The sequence below is a fragment of the Carassius carassius genome, chromosome 9, assembly GCF_963082965.1.
Source record: "Carassius carassius chromosome 9, fCarCar2.1, whole genome shotgun sequence".
In the NCBI taxonomy this organism is placed as follows: Eukaryota; Metazoa; Chordata; class Actinopteri; order Cypriniformes; family Cyprinidae; genus Carassius; species Carassius carassius.
In genome coordinates, this window is record NC_081763.1 from 34,344,976 (window position 1) to 34,361,108 (window position 16,133).

A 16,133-nucleotide genomic window follows, 5' to 3' on the forward strand; every position below is an offset into this window, starting at 1 on the left:
CACGGCCACGGAGGCCGCCATTAACCTTTTTATGTTTTCTGTTTCAGTTCCACCTGACCAGACTTGCTCTCCTGTGCCATCGACTCCATGGTGGTGGTCCTCTGCGAACCATTTCAAACGATTCAGTTCGATTTGGTGAACTGGTTCAAGAAGATCAGGTTACAGCGAATGATTCATTCACGAACTGGATATCATACACAGCAGTGAACGTGCTCACAACAGACACTGAAGAGAAAACAATGCTGAATAAATTGTAGTTTTTGCTATTTTTGGACCAAAATGTATTTTCGATGGTTAAGAAAAACTGACTAACTGACCCTCTGACCCTCACATGGACATCAGAGGGTAACAAACCCGTGAGACCTCCATTCATCTTCAGAACACAGTTTAAGATATTTTAGATTTAGTCCGTTAGCTCTCAGTCCCTCCATTGAAGCTGTGTGTACGGTCTACTGTCCATGTCCAGAAAGGTAAGAAAAACACCATCAAAGTAGTCCATGTGACATCAGACGGTCTTTTAGAATTATTTGAAGCATCGAAAATAAATAGCAAAAACTACGACTTTATTCAGCATTGTCTCCCCTTTCCGGGTCTGTTGTGAAAGAGTTCAAAACACTGCAGTGTACAAAGGAATCATTCGATGTAACCGGATCTTCTTGAACCAGTTCACCAAATCAAACTGAAACGTTTGAAATGGTTCGCGTCTCCAATACGCATTAATCCACAAATGACTTAAGCTGTTAACTTTTTTTAATGTGGCTGATTTTTTCAGCTGTTTTTATTAAAGGATTTCAAACATTTTGGGGAAAAAAATCAACTTTAGTAAAGTGGTAATGATATAGCCCACCCACATCCACAAAGGACGCCACGGAAAAGCTCAGGAGAAGTCTTTTTTTTTTTTTTTGCCAAAAAAATATGAGTCAGAGATTAATGTACTGTTGGGGTGGAGACAGGGAACTCTTGATGTATGTGGCAGTTCTTGTTTTCCATCACATCAGAAAGCTGACGGTCAAGAAACAGTCAGATCAGAGAGCAGAGCAGAAGGATGAAGTTCAACGGCGCTTTGAGTGTTTCTGTAATCACACTTCTCTACATAACAGGTGAGAGCTTACAGAAAATCTACAACATAAAATTAAATGTACATTTAATAATTTAATTGTTAATTAACTGACAAGCCATTTAATTTCATTGTAAAGACACTTGAAATTTTATGTTTCTCATGATAAAAGCTGGATCTGAAGACTTACACTTTAATGCTTGAAACTGGTTTTGTAGATGTGTCATGAATGTGAAATCATTTACATGTATTTTGGCTAAGACCAGAAACCACATTATTTAGGTGAAATATTCTATTCTCTTATTTTCATGCAAATTGCACAAGCACTGATGCAACAGGAGAACTACACAAACCAGTTCATCAGCTCTGTCTGAATGATTGTCTGCTTACTTTGTCTTTGTTGTTGTCTTTTACACAGGCTCACTCTGCCAGTTAGATGGTAAGTTTTCATGATGACTCCAAAACTCACAGATTGTGAATCTTCTGTATCTGAGAGGCGTTTTAAGAGGGAAATCTGTCTTTCTGTCGTCAGTATGCGGTCAAGCCCCTCTCAATAACAAGATTGTTGGAGGGGAGGATGCGGCGGCAGGAGCTTGGCCGTGGCAGGTCAGCATTTATCTCTCCGGGTTAAGTCATAACTGTGGCGGGACTCTCATCAATAAAGACTGGGTGTTATCTGCAGCACACTGCTTCCAGAGGTATGAAGTTTAATGCTTAAATAAAGATTAAGATATACTTGTATATTTATAATAGTGGGATTAAACCAGAGTCTCTCTATTTGCAGTATTGTATTGTCTAAAGTTGTGATGTACTTCGGTCGTCTGAGCCAGTCCGGCTCAAACCCTTATGAGGTGTCCAGGACAGCGAGTCAAGTCATTAACCATCCTAACTATAATAGTGATTCTAATGACAATGATATAGCTCTGGTCCAGCTCTCCTCCTCTGTGACTTTCTCTGATTACATTAAGCCGGTCTGTCTGGCAGCGACTGGGAGTGTGTTTGGAGGAGGGACAGAGAGCTGGGTCACTGGATGGGGCAGACTACAATCTGGAGGTGAGTAAACATTTACTTGCCAGTTAACTCTGACATCACTAATGCCGAGACTATAAACAGGCACCGGGAGAACACGTCATTCACTTCTTCACCTGAAGCATGGCAGGGAGCTAGAGGACGCAGTGTCTCATTCCCTACTCAACCATGATTACATTCGTAACCTGAGACGTTCCCTTTCAAGGGAACTTCGAACTACATCCTCTAGGGGTCGCTATGGGGAACAGTATACCCACGCCACCATGCTGAGGGGAGTGCAGGCCAGAATCATGGCGAACACTAAGTACCAACCAACTCTACCATTTCCGTGGGAGTTGCCCTGGGACGTTTAGACAGCTGTCTGTGACTGTACCCCTTACAGCCAAAAAGGCCTAAGCTACATACCCAACTTAATTGTTAGCAGTGGCAGAGCTAGAGCTTTATACATGGGGTGGCCAGTGGGTGGCCAAGGCTAATCCAGGAGGTCCATGGCCGAAAATCAGTATATAACTCCAACGTGGTATAAAAAATGGGAATTACATAAATTAATACTTTTATTTAACAAAACTGTTTTAAATTGATAAAGACATTCATAATGTTACAAAACATTTATATTTCAGATAAATGCTGCTCTTCTGAACTTTATTTTCATCAAAGAAACCTGAAACAATTCTACTCAGCTGTTTTCAACATTATAATAATAATTACTTTTTTTGAGCAGCAAATCTGAATATTAGCATGATTTCTGAAGGATCATGTGATTGTAGTAATGATGCTAAAAATTTATTCAAATAGAATAAATGTATGCCGTGTATGCCTTGCCATTTAAGCCAGATGTATTTCTTGAAGGGGCTTAGATGGCAAGGAGGGAGATTAAGAGAGGATGTCTCTTACGCAGAAAGAAAGCTCTTTCTACAGGGGGCATACTCTCAGAGCTGTTTTCGTGCATTGCCTCGATGTCGGCATAACTCTTATGCACAAAACCGATGGATGCGAGAAGAAAACGGCCTCTTTCATTTCTTTTTGATCTCTGTATGGAGATCAGGCATAAATTGAAGGCTCACCTGAGCTGGAGGGCTATGGTCAGAAAGATAATGCTTATCAAGACGGCCTCACTGTGTCATCTTGTTAGCGCATTTTCATGGCAGGTCCAACTTTGTCGTGGTGCGATCCATAACCTCCAACAGCTCTACATACGCAGGGCAAGAGGATTGAGAAAGCTCAGCCTCAGCTTCTACACCATCCTCAAATATTTCCTGCTTTTCCTGGGTAAAAACACAGCAGAGCACTAACCTCAGTATCAGAAAGTGTTATAGATACAGTAGGTGGCCATCCCAAACACCAGTTCTACCATCGCGGGTACCGCCGCTGCGGCGTTTGTAAAGTGCATTTGCAGCTTTTGACCGCTGAGTGGCGCTTTAACCACAAGTTATCAAACAAGCGCATCACAGCACATTTTCGCTAATAGACGTCAGTTTTGCCTCACTGATGTGTTACATTTGATGGCTTCAGTCACGGAAAATGAAAGAAAAACACTATAGTTAAATTATTATATATAATTAATATTTAATATTCACATATGGAAGTTTGGTACTTACGAAGTTATGTGCATTTCTTAGAACGAATTCAAGCAGGATAAATGTCAAGCCTGTGCCTGAGCCTGTGCTTATATTTTCTCTAAGCTACATGGTATTAAACCATATTTTAGATTTGACACATTTAAAAGGTGTTCAGTATTATTTATATTATATTAATTATGTGTTATATTATTCAAAATAAATTGTGGTTTACTTTGCATCGGAGCATTAAAGGTGGTAGCCTATTTTAGAAGGGTAGGCTACATGGATTAATAAAATGTCCATATTTTCATATATTATGCCTATATTTTAATTTCTATTTTAAAATTCCTTTAATAAAACAACATGCGCTTTTGTTATTCGTTACCTGTCCTTTATTTTGACAGATAACTTCTTGGGAAAAAGACATTTGTCTGTACACTGATTAAGAAATTGTTGCATGTTTAAACGTGAAGCACTGTATAACTTCATTCCCATTATTTAGGCCTAATTAGCCTAAAACAAGAAACGAATAAATTAAACCTGCACGATTTAGCTAACTATTTGAAACTCTAAAGAATGGATGGATTAAGTAAATGTCCTCACGATTAAACTCAAGTTATCTCATTATAATCAATAAAATGCACACGATGTAAAAAAGAGCTTTATTAATTGACAACTTAAGTGATTTTAAAGGGAGCCTTCCTTACTTGCTTTTAGTAGCATATGGCCTAAAATAAATCTGATTTATGATTTAAATCGATTTTAAAATCAATATTCAAATGACAAAGACATTTTTCAAAACAAGTTTTAATATAGTTCTTTATCATTTATTTACCAGTCAAATTTATAACTGAGACAAGATGATAAAAAAAAACAGTAATGTTATTACCTTAATTCTGGAAAGACCTTTATTTTATTTTATTATTATTATTTTATTTGTTAATACTAGCCCATCATGCATCTAATCATCCACTCAGCGTTAAGAGCTGTTCAGATTAAAACTGCAGTGAGGCAGTGTCATGGACGGAGGACAGAGCAAGGGGAAATATATATTTCTTGTCTATATTTCCTTCTCGTTATGCCGCTGGTTTAGGTTTTTTTTTTCTTATATAACTTATTTGTAAATAGATCAGTCACTCTCTGTGTCTACACGGGACGCAAGAGTTGTCATCCATGCCCCATTGCGCTAAAAGTGTGTCTAAACTTGAGGACATCACACTATAGTGTCAACTCATCTGAACGCAGTGTCAGTACATTTCGTCATAAACAGAACGAGCATCAGTTCACTGATGGGGATCGTGTCCAGGGTATCCATCACTGGGTTCTGTTGTCTTTTGTTGGATCGCGCCACTCGTGTCCGGTGTAGACCTGGCATGCGTTTTTTAATGGGTTATGTTTCAGCCCTGCTTGTTTTTAATGTTTTTATTAAATCTGTATTGACTGCATGGTCATATCATTGTATTATTTACTGCCATGCGACCTACAAAAGTAATGCTTGGCGAGTCGAGCAACGAGCATGGCTGCAGGTTGCTTTTGGCGGATATGCTGTGCTGACTTGTGTTCTTGCATGGAAATCAGAAAAACCACTTGATATTCCGTTTGGGTCCTGAGGGTGGTGCTAATTCTGATTGGTCATTGTTTTTCAAAATAAGAGTTTTCGCAACACTGTATTTTTTGGCCTGTAAAATTAATAGTCTATATTTTAATTAGACTATTATAATTAATAGTCTATGAAATTATTTGGCTTCACTGACTGAAAAAATCTATTGAAATAGCCTAAATGTAAACATGTTCACGCATTGACAGTTGTAATCATACAAATAAAAAAATACATTTATTCTTTGTTTTAGATGTTTTTATTAACTTAAATTCTTAGCAATAATATATATTTTTTTTATAATGTCTATTTGTTATTTAAGGCCTGTATGCACATACAGGATTTAGGGGGCAGGACATAGGAGGCCGGGGGTTAGAGTTTATGTTTGGGCCCTACTTACGCTACAAACATCATGATGGAGTAGCACAAATTACACACAAATTTAAATATGCTTTGAGGTTCCTAGAACAAGCAATATGCAACATGCCTTTATTCAAAGTATAGCGGTGGGCTAATATTACATCATCATTATAATTCAATATAATGCAGGATGTGCTCACTCGGTTGAGAGAAGATCAAAACCAAGAGAAAGAGAAAACTGTATATTTAAATTCATTGTCATAGCTATCTGTCCTCTTATGTCAGATTCTTTTATTTAGTCAACAAATTCAGTCAGAATGCAAAGACACAGTGTATGGCTATCATGACCAAGTAAACTGAAGTCTGTATCAATTTTTGGATTGACACAGGCTGTTTAGTAATGGCATGTGGATTTACACAGCTAATTATAATTGCATAAATTGTGTTGAGAGATTAATGTTTTTAATGTAAAAAAATATAATGTAGAAATATGAAATGATTGAAAAAAAATTAAACGTCTTCTTAACTATGAAACTAACACCGCCAGTAGGTGGCACTACGTCTTTATCTTAATGAGAGAGTTGAATCCTTTATTCAAACGAGTCTAGCTAGTTCTAGCTAAATAAATAGACCTAAATGTTTTGTTTGTCTTTCTTTTTATTTTTCATTTTGATGTTATTCCTATTGTGATAGCAGTGGAGAGAGCGCTGAAAACACTTGAGAGCACATAATTTAGTGAACACATTTATAGAAATGATTATTCTCTGTAAAGCAATGAGACGTGAACATATGAGAACTTATCAAGATTTTTGGACTAAGCCTAATTGAAGTGATTTGAAGTGGTCGATTGCAATGGAGTTGATGCGGATCATAACGCGTGTTATTCTTTGAGAAATACAGATAAATATCAGGTTGTGCCGTTTGACTATAGAAACTCTCAGTTGGAGGATATTAAGGCCCGGACGGGTATTTTATTCCGTGCTACCCTCCGCCTTTCAAACTATAGCCTTTCAATCTACTCCGTGATCGCGAAAAGACACGTGCGCGTGCAGCCGCACACTATTGGTAAGTGCTCAACAGTGTTTGGAATAACAGCGTTTAAAAGAACGGCGTAAGGTAACAACGTTATTTTTTCAGTAACGGGGTAATCTAACTAATTACTTTTCCCGTCGTTACAACGCATTTTCAAGGTGGAGATATAAGCACTACTTCAAATTCATTGTAGTCAAAGGCAAGAACGTGCATGTAATGTGTGACACACGCATCTACAAAGCTAGTGGCCAAAAACACTTTTCTTACAAAGAGTGCAGGATAAAACTCTTGCTGTCTGTTGACGTGCAATAAATCTCGAAAGTTATGTACGAACACCTGTCTGTTCTACTTATTTCAACTGACTTGTGAAAACTGCTAAAAAAAAAAAATTCTTTGACATATAGCAACTTTTTGTTTTTTACAGTAACGCAAATAGTTACTTTCCCTGGTAACAAGTTACTTTTATTATAGAGTAATTCAGTTACTAACTCAGTTACTTTTTGGAACAAGTAGTGAGTTACTATAACTAATTACTTTTTTAAAGTAACGTTCCCAACAGTGGTGCTCAATGGTATAATGTAAGCGCTCAAGTTACTAATTTGGGCTGATTAGCCCTCGCTCGCGCATGGCCAGACAGTGGAAATACGGTTAATAATTCCTGGATATCTGGCATACAAGTTAGCCTTAAAAACATCATTGCTGGATTATTTTGACAATAATAAATAAACAGATGAAACATAGTAGCGTATACGGTTTATCACAGATTACTTTGGGCCAAATTTCCCAAGGATATTTATTTAGAAACAATTAAAAAATTTATACATACACATAAAGTAACACCTGCTTGGGTCAAAAGTGAGAGATTTTTTTCTGTCACTTTGGAAAAAGAGAGAGACTGAGAAATTGTTTGTGTAGTAGGCCTGAAAAAAGTAGGGTCATATTTGAAACATAGCCTATTAAAAAATAATACAATTATCTAATGAAAGGAGAGCCATGTCTTTTTGGTACATGATAAAGCCAGTGTGGAACAGCACTTCACAGAACAGTGGCCTGACATTTCTGTTTTTTTTTGATGAGGCAGTGAACCACAATAAATAATAAACACAATAAAAAGATTTGCCTAACAATTGTGTTCATGTTTTATTAACAGGCTCCCCACGGGTCCTTAAGTCTTGAAACGTCTTAAATTAAATTTTCGATCTTTAAGGTCTGAAAATGTATTGAAACCTGGAATTTCCAATAAGCAGGCCTTTAATTTCAAGTGGAACCTTAAATTTCATGTCAGACTCATTATCCGTTGTTTTTTATTGATTTATTTAAAACCAGATAACTGGTGTCCGGTCCCGTGAATCAAATAAAAATGGGGGAAAGGCTTAATTCCAAGTCTACATTTGTAATAGGCCTATGAGATGATTAATTCATGATTCAAAAGTGTAACAATTGTTACTCAACCAGAATAATACTTTATAAAAACGTTCCCGCGAAGGTAAAATTGCGAGTGTTTATTTGCTGCCTTTACAATTTCAGTTTATTCTCTCTATTGAGTAATCTGTTGCCATGCCGCGGCTCATTGAGAGCGATTGAAAGCTGGTAGCAGGGGCGGACTGGGACCAAAAAGTGGCCCTGGACTTTCAGGCCCACAGCAACCGACCACATCCCACATCATAACACATTGGCTCATTAATGTGCAGAATCATTTTTAACACCACTTATAGCATACACATATAACACAATACAAAAATAAATGCTATTTAAACATTTATTTTAAGTAACACAACATAACATATCAGCTATTCAGGGGGTACTCGAATTGAGCATCTGGAGCGAGTGATTTCCATGTTGTGTTGGTGAACGTCTAGAGGTCCCCGATAGACGCGTCCAGTTCGCGCGAAAGAGGTGAGAGAGTCTCGCTCTAGTAATTTTATTTGGTGCTTTTTGTGCATTCAGCCATTCGAAGCGAATTCGCGTCTGACGCTCGAGTGATAAATGGGTCCAGGCCTGTCTGGATAATAAAAATAAATTTAATAAAATTATGAAATTATAATAATAACTTGATTTCAATAGGCTATATGAGACATATTAATTTAGTATTATGCTATTTATTCCATATATAAATCTAGATTAGCCTATATGAAATTATTATTATAATGTTAAGACAACCAACCTATTTTAGTGTATATATAAAAAAAACATATTGATCATGAGCCCAACATTAGAGAGAGAGAGAGAGAGAGAGAGAGAGAACCAGTCTAGGGCTATTCTTAAACTTAGAGCTCATTATATTGAAGTACAAATCCAAACACCAGAAATGTTATGCATTTTATGAATAATGACATGTTATGAAAAGTATGCATTTTATTTATTCAAAGGCTGTATGGTTGAAATAATATTTTAGTTCACAACTTTAAGTTCCATTGTTTAAAAAATGCTTTATTGGCTAACGTTTCATAAACCTTCAACTGTTATAATCTCAAATCCATGCCATTTGTAATTTCACAGAATTTTCACCTCCTAAATCACTAACCTTTAAAGTCACAATTCTATAATGGTCAAATTTACTCAGGCCGATGGCATTTTTTTGTGACATTATTTTATTATTTATTTATTTATTTTTGAATAATTGTAGCCTACATAAACAGGTGAACCAAAACAAATATTTGGATCGTCCCTTATTTGTCCCCTTATTTTCTACAAGAATAAACATGATAACATATCATTAATTCATAGAAATAATTTATTTTTAATAATGTAATTATTAAATAATAATTAATAATATATTATAATTATAAATGAACTTGTGTTAACAATATAATTCGAACTAACAATATAATTAGATTTTTTAAATGAACAATTCCTGTATAAAATGGGACAGCAACCTTTATATCAAACATTTTTAAATCGTCCACAGCTGAGCAACTTGGGAGACGGATCTGCGCCAGAGCGCGTGAAGTGAATTAACCTAGAGTAACAAATTTTAACAGATTAATCGCCTATTTTCATTTGCTGCATGTTTTTATTTTATTTATTTTTTTAAACACGTAAAAAAAAAAATAAGTTTGTGAGAGGAAAAAATATATGAGTCGTGTATAGGTTGAATTTTAACGGATTAATCACCTATTTTCGTTTGCTGCACTTTTTTTTATATTATATAATTCAAGTATAAGTTGCATTTTATTACATTTAGACATAACGGCTGGCCTAATAATGTTACAATGTACCAACAGGATATTTTTAGTTCCCTTCACTTTACAAAAAATCCTTTAAATTTAACAAATATATCAGAACAAAACAAGAATTAAAAATATATAATTTTTAATGGATAAATATAATTGCAGTATATAATAATATAGACTTAGCTATAAACAAACAAAATATAATAATAATTTAAAGCAAAACATAAGGTAAGTTTGGGTAAGGTCAAACTTACCTTACCCAAACTTTTGGGTTAGGTAAGGTCTCTAAATTTTTGACGAGTAGACTGTAGCCTAAGACTATCCTACATTTTGAAATTAACAAATTGTAAATTCTTTGTTACAATGTTATTGTTGTTTTACTTCCTCCTTTTATCTAATTTTACAATTACATTCATTTCGCAATCCGTCCCTTTGCGCCACCTGGTGGTAGTTTCGCGAATGATTTTAACACGCGACTGACTTGCAGTTAACGCCGCGGCACCGTGTCGGCGGTAATCCCCATTTAGGTTGTCCACCTACTGTATAACATCATCCTCCTGAGGCTCTCTCTCGTCTGCCGCCATTACGAGCCCAAAAGTCCCTCTCTAAACCATTCAGACAGATCCACCTGTAATTCTCACAAGCTCATTCTCCTGAACCGTGTGAAGCAGATGGCTGCCTTTTTTCCCGAACAAGAACAGAGCTTTTTCATTGAATAAAACATTCACAATGACATCCTCAAAGACATCACGTGCGTACTCTTTACCCAAACAAATGACGCAAAGATTGTGTGTGTCATCGGGTGTCAAATAATGCCGACACGGATGCACACATTGTCTAAATGCTTGCTAGTAGTCGCCATAATAGACAGAGAAAGATCGCTCTTACCAGTTCTTTCAGATGCACGCTTCAAACAGAACAGTTTGTTTATTTTTGTTTATTATTTAGATCCCCATTAGCTACTCCATTAAGCAGTAGCTATTCTTCCTGGGGTATTAACAATTTTTACCATAATATTAACATCAAACCAGTACAACAATGAGGACAAATACAGAAGTGCACACAACATCTTCTGAATCAAATAACTAACACACACACACACACACACACACACATAGCGACCTATTCAACATAGCGACCCCTAGAGGACACAGTTCAAAGTTCCCTTGAAAGGGAACTCAACAGTTTACCTAGAAATGTTTTTTAAAACTATAATATTTGTCCTCTGATCTGTGTCACAGGCAGCGTTCCTGACATACTGCAGCAGGTGATGATACCAGTTGTGAATAACAGTGCCTGTGCTAAAGCTTATGAAGGGATGTACACAATTACGGGCAATATGGTTTGTGCTGGATTGTTAAATCAGGGAGGAAAAGATTCATGTCAGGTAAGTTATTCATTCAAACCCTTTTTAATCCAAAGCAAATCTCACCTGCAAACTTTACACTGCCAGTCTAATTTCTTAAAGGGTTAGTTCACCCAGATAGCAAATTTATGTAATTAATAACTTACCCTTATGTTGTTTCAAACCCGTGAGATCTCCGTTCATCTTCAGAACACAGTTTAAGATATTTTAGATTTAGTCCGAGAGCTCTCAGTCCCTCCATTGAAGCTGTGTGTACGGTCTACTGTCCATGTCCAGAAAGGTAAGAAAAACATCATCAAAGTAGTCCATGTGACATCAGACGGTCTTTTAGAATTATTTGAAGCATCGAAAATACATTTTGGTCCAAAAATAGCAAAAACTACGACTTTATTCAGCATTGTCTTCTCTTCCGTTTCTGTTGTGAGAGAGTTCAAAACAAAGCAGCTGGATATCCACTTCGCGAACGAATCATTCAGTTCACCAATCGAACTGAATCATTTTAAACGGTTCGCATCTCTAATACGCATTAATCCACAAATGATTTAAGCTGTTAACTTTTTTTTTAATGTGGCTGACACTCCCTCTGAGTTCAAACAAACCAATATCCCGGAGTAATTCATTTACTCAAACAGTACACTGACTGAACTGCTGTGAAGAGAGAACTGAAGATGAACACCGAAAATGAACACTCTCTCACAACAGACACGGAAGAGAAGACAATGCTGAATAAAGTCGTAGTTTTTGCTATTTTTGGCCAAAATATATTTTCGATGCTTCAAAATATTCTAACTGACCCTCTGATGTCACATGGACTACTTTGATGACCGTACACCCTGATACCGTTCACACAGCTTCAATGGAGGGACTGAGAGCTCTCGGACTAAATCTAAAATATCTTAAACTGTGTTCTGAAGATAAACGGAGGTCTCACAGGTTTGAAACAACATAAGGGTAAGTTATTTAATTACATAAATTTGCTATCTGGGTGAACTAACCCTTTAATTACTTGGTCTAAAAGGGTTGCCCCTATTCTCTTAATGATTAATGGGTGTGTTTTGGCCGTAATGTCCCATAAACCAATCATAGTCTCATTTCCTATTCCTTTTAAAATCCTGTTGCGTTCGCGTCATGGCAGATTTGCTATTTACATGGTGGAATTTGCATGCGGAAAAACTGAGTGCTTCTCTGATGGAACGGGTCTGCTTATGTGCGTAAGTCTGATACATGCAAAGACTATCCATGATGACATTTTTTACATTTTAGTCCTTTATTTATTTATATTTTAATGTCTGTGTGATGACATTGTGCACCCGCCTATAGGTACATATTACTAACACACTCTTTAAAAAAAAAAACAATGATAACTACGTTGGGCTGAAACTTAATAGCAAATTTATAAGCATACTTACACATACATTGGTGTGATATAGGAACTACTTAAAATGAAAGAAACCATATTTGGAAAGAAAAAAATATTTGAAATGTAATTTGGGACCTTTACAGCAGCCAGCAACCAGGAAAATATGATCAAAATGTTTTAGCTTCATTTTTAGGATGCGTGTCGAACACTTGGTTTTCGCAAAACTGAACAGATTTCAACACTCTGTGACCAGAGAAAAATGCTCAGCACTCCCAATGTAAACAATTGAAAAAGGCACAGCTGGCATACTTTTAACACTGAACTATTGCACTACACTAATGCATACTTATATCTATAACAGTTGTTCACTGTATACTGTCAGAGATATAAATGCTGAATGTTTGTCAATACAGGGAGACTCTGGAGGTCCAATGGTCAGCAAGAATGGCTCCCTGTGGATTCAGTCTGGCGTTGTGAGTTTTGGAGAAGGATGTGCTGACCCCAGATATCCTGGTGTGTACGCCAGAGTCTCTGAGTATCAGGACTGGATCAAGTCTTTCACGGGTACCAACCCGCCTGGATTTGTTCAATTCGTTCAAACATCCAACTCCAACTTCGGAAGCGTTCCCAGCCTCCTCTTACTCCCCCTTTCTCTCACAGTCTCCCTCATTCCTTTCTCCCTTTTTTTCACTTCTTAAAGATGTCTTGAACAGTAACCCTCAGGTTTGATTGATGAAGAGGACAGTTCTGCTGTACATGCTCTCATAAATATGAGAAACAGCCATTGAATCGTTAGATTTGTCATTTATTCTTTTTTTAATGTACTATTCTTGATAAGCTCTTTTTGACATTATAAGAGAATAATTAAGTTCAGCATGCTTCTGTCCTTTTTTTAAATAACAAAAACAATCAGTTTTTGGTGTATATGTATGATTACCAACATAGGTTCTGAAGCTCTGCATTAGTTGTTGAAAATGTGAGTATAACTATGCTGTAATCACACTGTCTAAACAGAATAAACACAAAGGAAGGAACTGACTTGGTGTATTTTCTCTTGCCGTCTCTCTCTCACTTTCATACTGTCCTAAAATTTTTATGTAAAGCCTGATACAGGTTTTTTAAGATTCATTGATGAAGACAAAGTAATAATAAAAAGTGAAAAAGGCTTAATATTTCATACATATTTTGTAATATTATACATTCCTTTACTGTCACTTTTGATCAATCTATGCATCCTTGCTGAATAAACATATTAATGACTAAAAAAACCTTTAAACAGCTGTGTCCACAAATATATGAAGCAACACAACTACTTTGATCATAGCAATAAATTATGTCTTACAATATATTCATGTAGAAAATAGGTATTGTAAATTACAATAATGTTTTATAATATTACTGAATATGATTTTATTTTTTTTATTTTTCAAATAAATGCAGTCTTGCTGAGCTGAAGAGACTTCTTTCAAAAACATCTAACTGTGCACTATAGATTTATACATTTCAAATTTGAAAGAGAGGTATATGTATGCTTTTTGTGTGTATGTTCATTCTCTGAATAACCTGTGCGCACAATTGAGAAATGATCATAAGATCAAATGTAGGATGGTGTCAGGGCCCATATTTGTAGTGTTAGTAACTAGGTACAAAGCACAAAGCATTTTTAGCACAACCCCATACTTGAACACCATTCATATGCAATTGTTCTTTTCTTACTATACTGTAAGTCTATTTATTGAACAATTTTCACATTTCTTAAACTGAGATCTTGCCGGATTTGCTATCCTGTGGCTCCACCGTGTGGACAGCTTTAGTAATATGGCCTTCATCAGTGGCGTAGCAAGTCAGTCCCGGGCCCATATACAAAAAAAAAATTACGGAAAGAATTGCCAGTCTGTTTTGCGACATGGTGCTCCGCAAATAATTTATTAGTTTCAGTTTTGAAAATGAGCGCTCTGCTGAAGCAACAGTAACAGGGATGGTAAGAAAGAGAAATTAAACTGTGTACATATACTATGTAGAAGAACAATATACTTTAATTTTGTCTATATATATATATATATTATTATACATTATATTATTATTATTATATATATAGGATTATTATAGATGTTAAGCAGTGCAAAATTCTAAGTGTCTTTGGTTGTTTAACACCTTTTAAAAAATTAAGTAGATTGACTTTTATTCAGATTATATGTTTATATATTTCGTTTGCTAATTAAGTTAATTTAAGTTGATCGAGTTCAATAGGTTGTCTTTATTTATTTATGTTAGGTCAACTGTTTGTTTGATTTTGCAGTTTAACTATAATGGAGAAATTATTTTTTACATCAAACATTTTTGAAATGGTTTACTAATCAGATTATCATATAACCTAACATATAGCCTAACTTTTCAATGACAAATGATAACAAAAATTATCCCTGGTGCTAGCTGGTTACGTAATGTGACATCAGAGCCGGATTGGGACTCGTTTTCAGCCCAGGGGCCCGTTCTTCGTATGTCGCATATTACATCCGAGATCAAAGGACACATCCAAGATGATATCATCGTGCTAATCATGATCCGGCTAATTGGGTTCTTCGAACACACCTGTTGTGTATGATTAGTATCGCCGGATTGAGTTATCTGAGATAATTGCGCGTTCATGTGTTGGCTAAAGGGGGATATGTATCGATACTCGAAACCATGATCAGCAGTGCAGCGATTGGCTTGTGGCAAGACGGCAATGTAATGACGTCATATAATTTAAAACGACACCTGATGAAAAACTTGACAAATTTCTGGACTTTTATAAGGAAACAGCCAAGCAAACAAAACTACATAAATGTTATAATAGATACATGAAACAGATAATAGATGCATGTTTTTATTTTTTTAGAATTTTTTTCATGATTCCCAATTATTTAGATTCGCAATTTATAATAGTTGTGCAGTCTTTACATTTTTATTTCAGTGTAGAAATTATCTATTCATTTCATTTTATATTTGGACAGATTTGTTACGTGACAGCATTAATGAAAGTTTCTTAAGGGTCAATATCATGTTATCTGCATCTCCTGCGCTCCATCAAGCCACTCTTATAATAGCAGTCATCACCCAAAATAATGCACGACTCTATTATCTGTATAGCATGTGTGTAAGACTCTAATACAATTATGAAGTAATACTTTTATGACAAATAAATATTTCAGTGAGTAAAACTGGCTGTGTCTATAGTAGGCTGTTATGGACTACACAGCATTTTTGTATTATTTAAAAAAAATTTTTTAATGATTATTATTTTAAATTATTGTCCCTGGATCAGTACGATACTCTTGTAATAAAGTAGCGGTGGTAGCAGTCATATTTTGAGTATCAGTTCTGGTTGAAAAGAAGCGATCTAATCCTGTTTACATGAAATAAGCTGCTCCCGAGCAGGTTTAAGCTTACGGACCTGTTGCTATGACAGCAGCTCCGGGATGAGCTTCGAAGAACCAAACGATCCAAGATCACGCCAAATCGTCAACATTCAAATCCAGCTAACTGAGTTAGCGATGTACGAAGAACGGGCCCCTGGAGTTTCATGCCTTAGACCGGCCCACTTTACCTCACAACTAT

At 36.0% G+C, this 16,133-nt stretch overlaps 1 protein-coding gene across 2 annotated transcripts in view; it reads left to right on the top strand.

Annotated features, from left to right (window-relative positions):
- The first annotated feature begins 992 nt into the window (after positions 1 to 992).
- The window catches only part of LOC132149712 (vitellin-degrading protease-like), a 48,030-nt gene continuing 32,889 nt past the window's right edge, over positions 993 to 16,133 (top strand). The window contains exons 1-6 of one of the 2 annotated variants that reach the window (XR_009435052.1): positions 993 to 1,100; positions 1,476 to 1,496; positions 1,590 to 1,755; positions 1,842 to 2,110; positions 11,049 to 11,194; positions 12,947 to 13,509. Coding sequence is in view for 1 of the 2 variants with exons in the window: in XM_059559122.1 (XP_059415105.1) it covers positions 1,046 to 1,100; positions 1,476 to 1,496; positions 1,590 to 1,755; positions 1,842 to 2,110; positions 11,049 to 11,194; positions 12,947 to 13,231 (942 nt within the window). In the remaining variant the exon portion in view is untranslated. Of the gene's footprint in view, positions 1,101 to 1,475; positions 1,497 to 1,589; positions 1,756 to 1,841; positions 2,111 to 11,048; positions 11,195 to 12,946; positions 13,697 to 16,133 lie in introns of those variants that run through there. The other variant, XM_059559122.1, reaches the window with a different exon arrangement.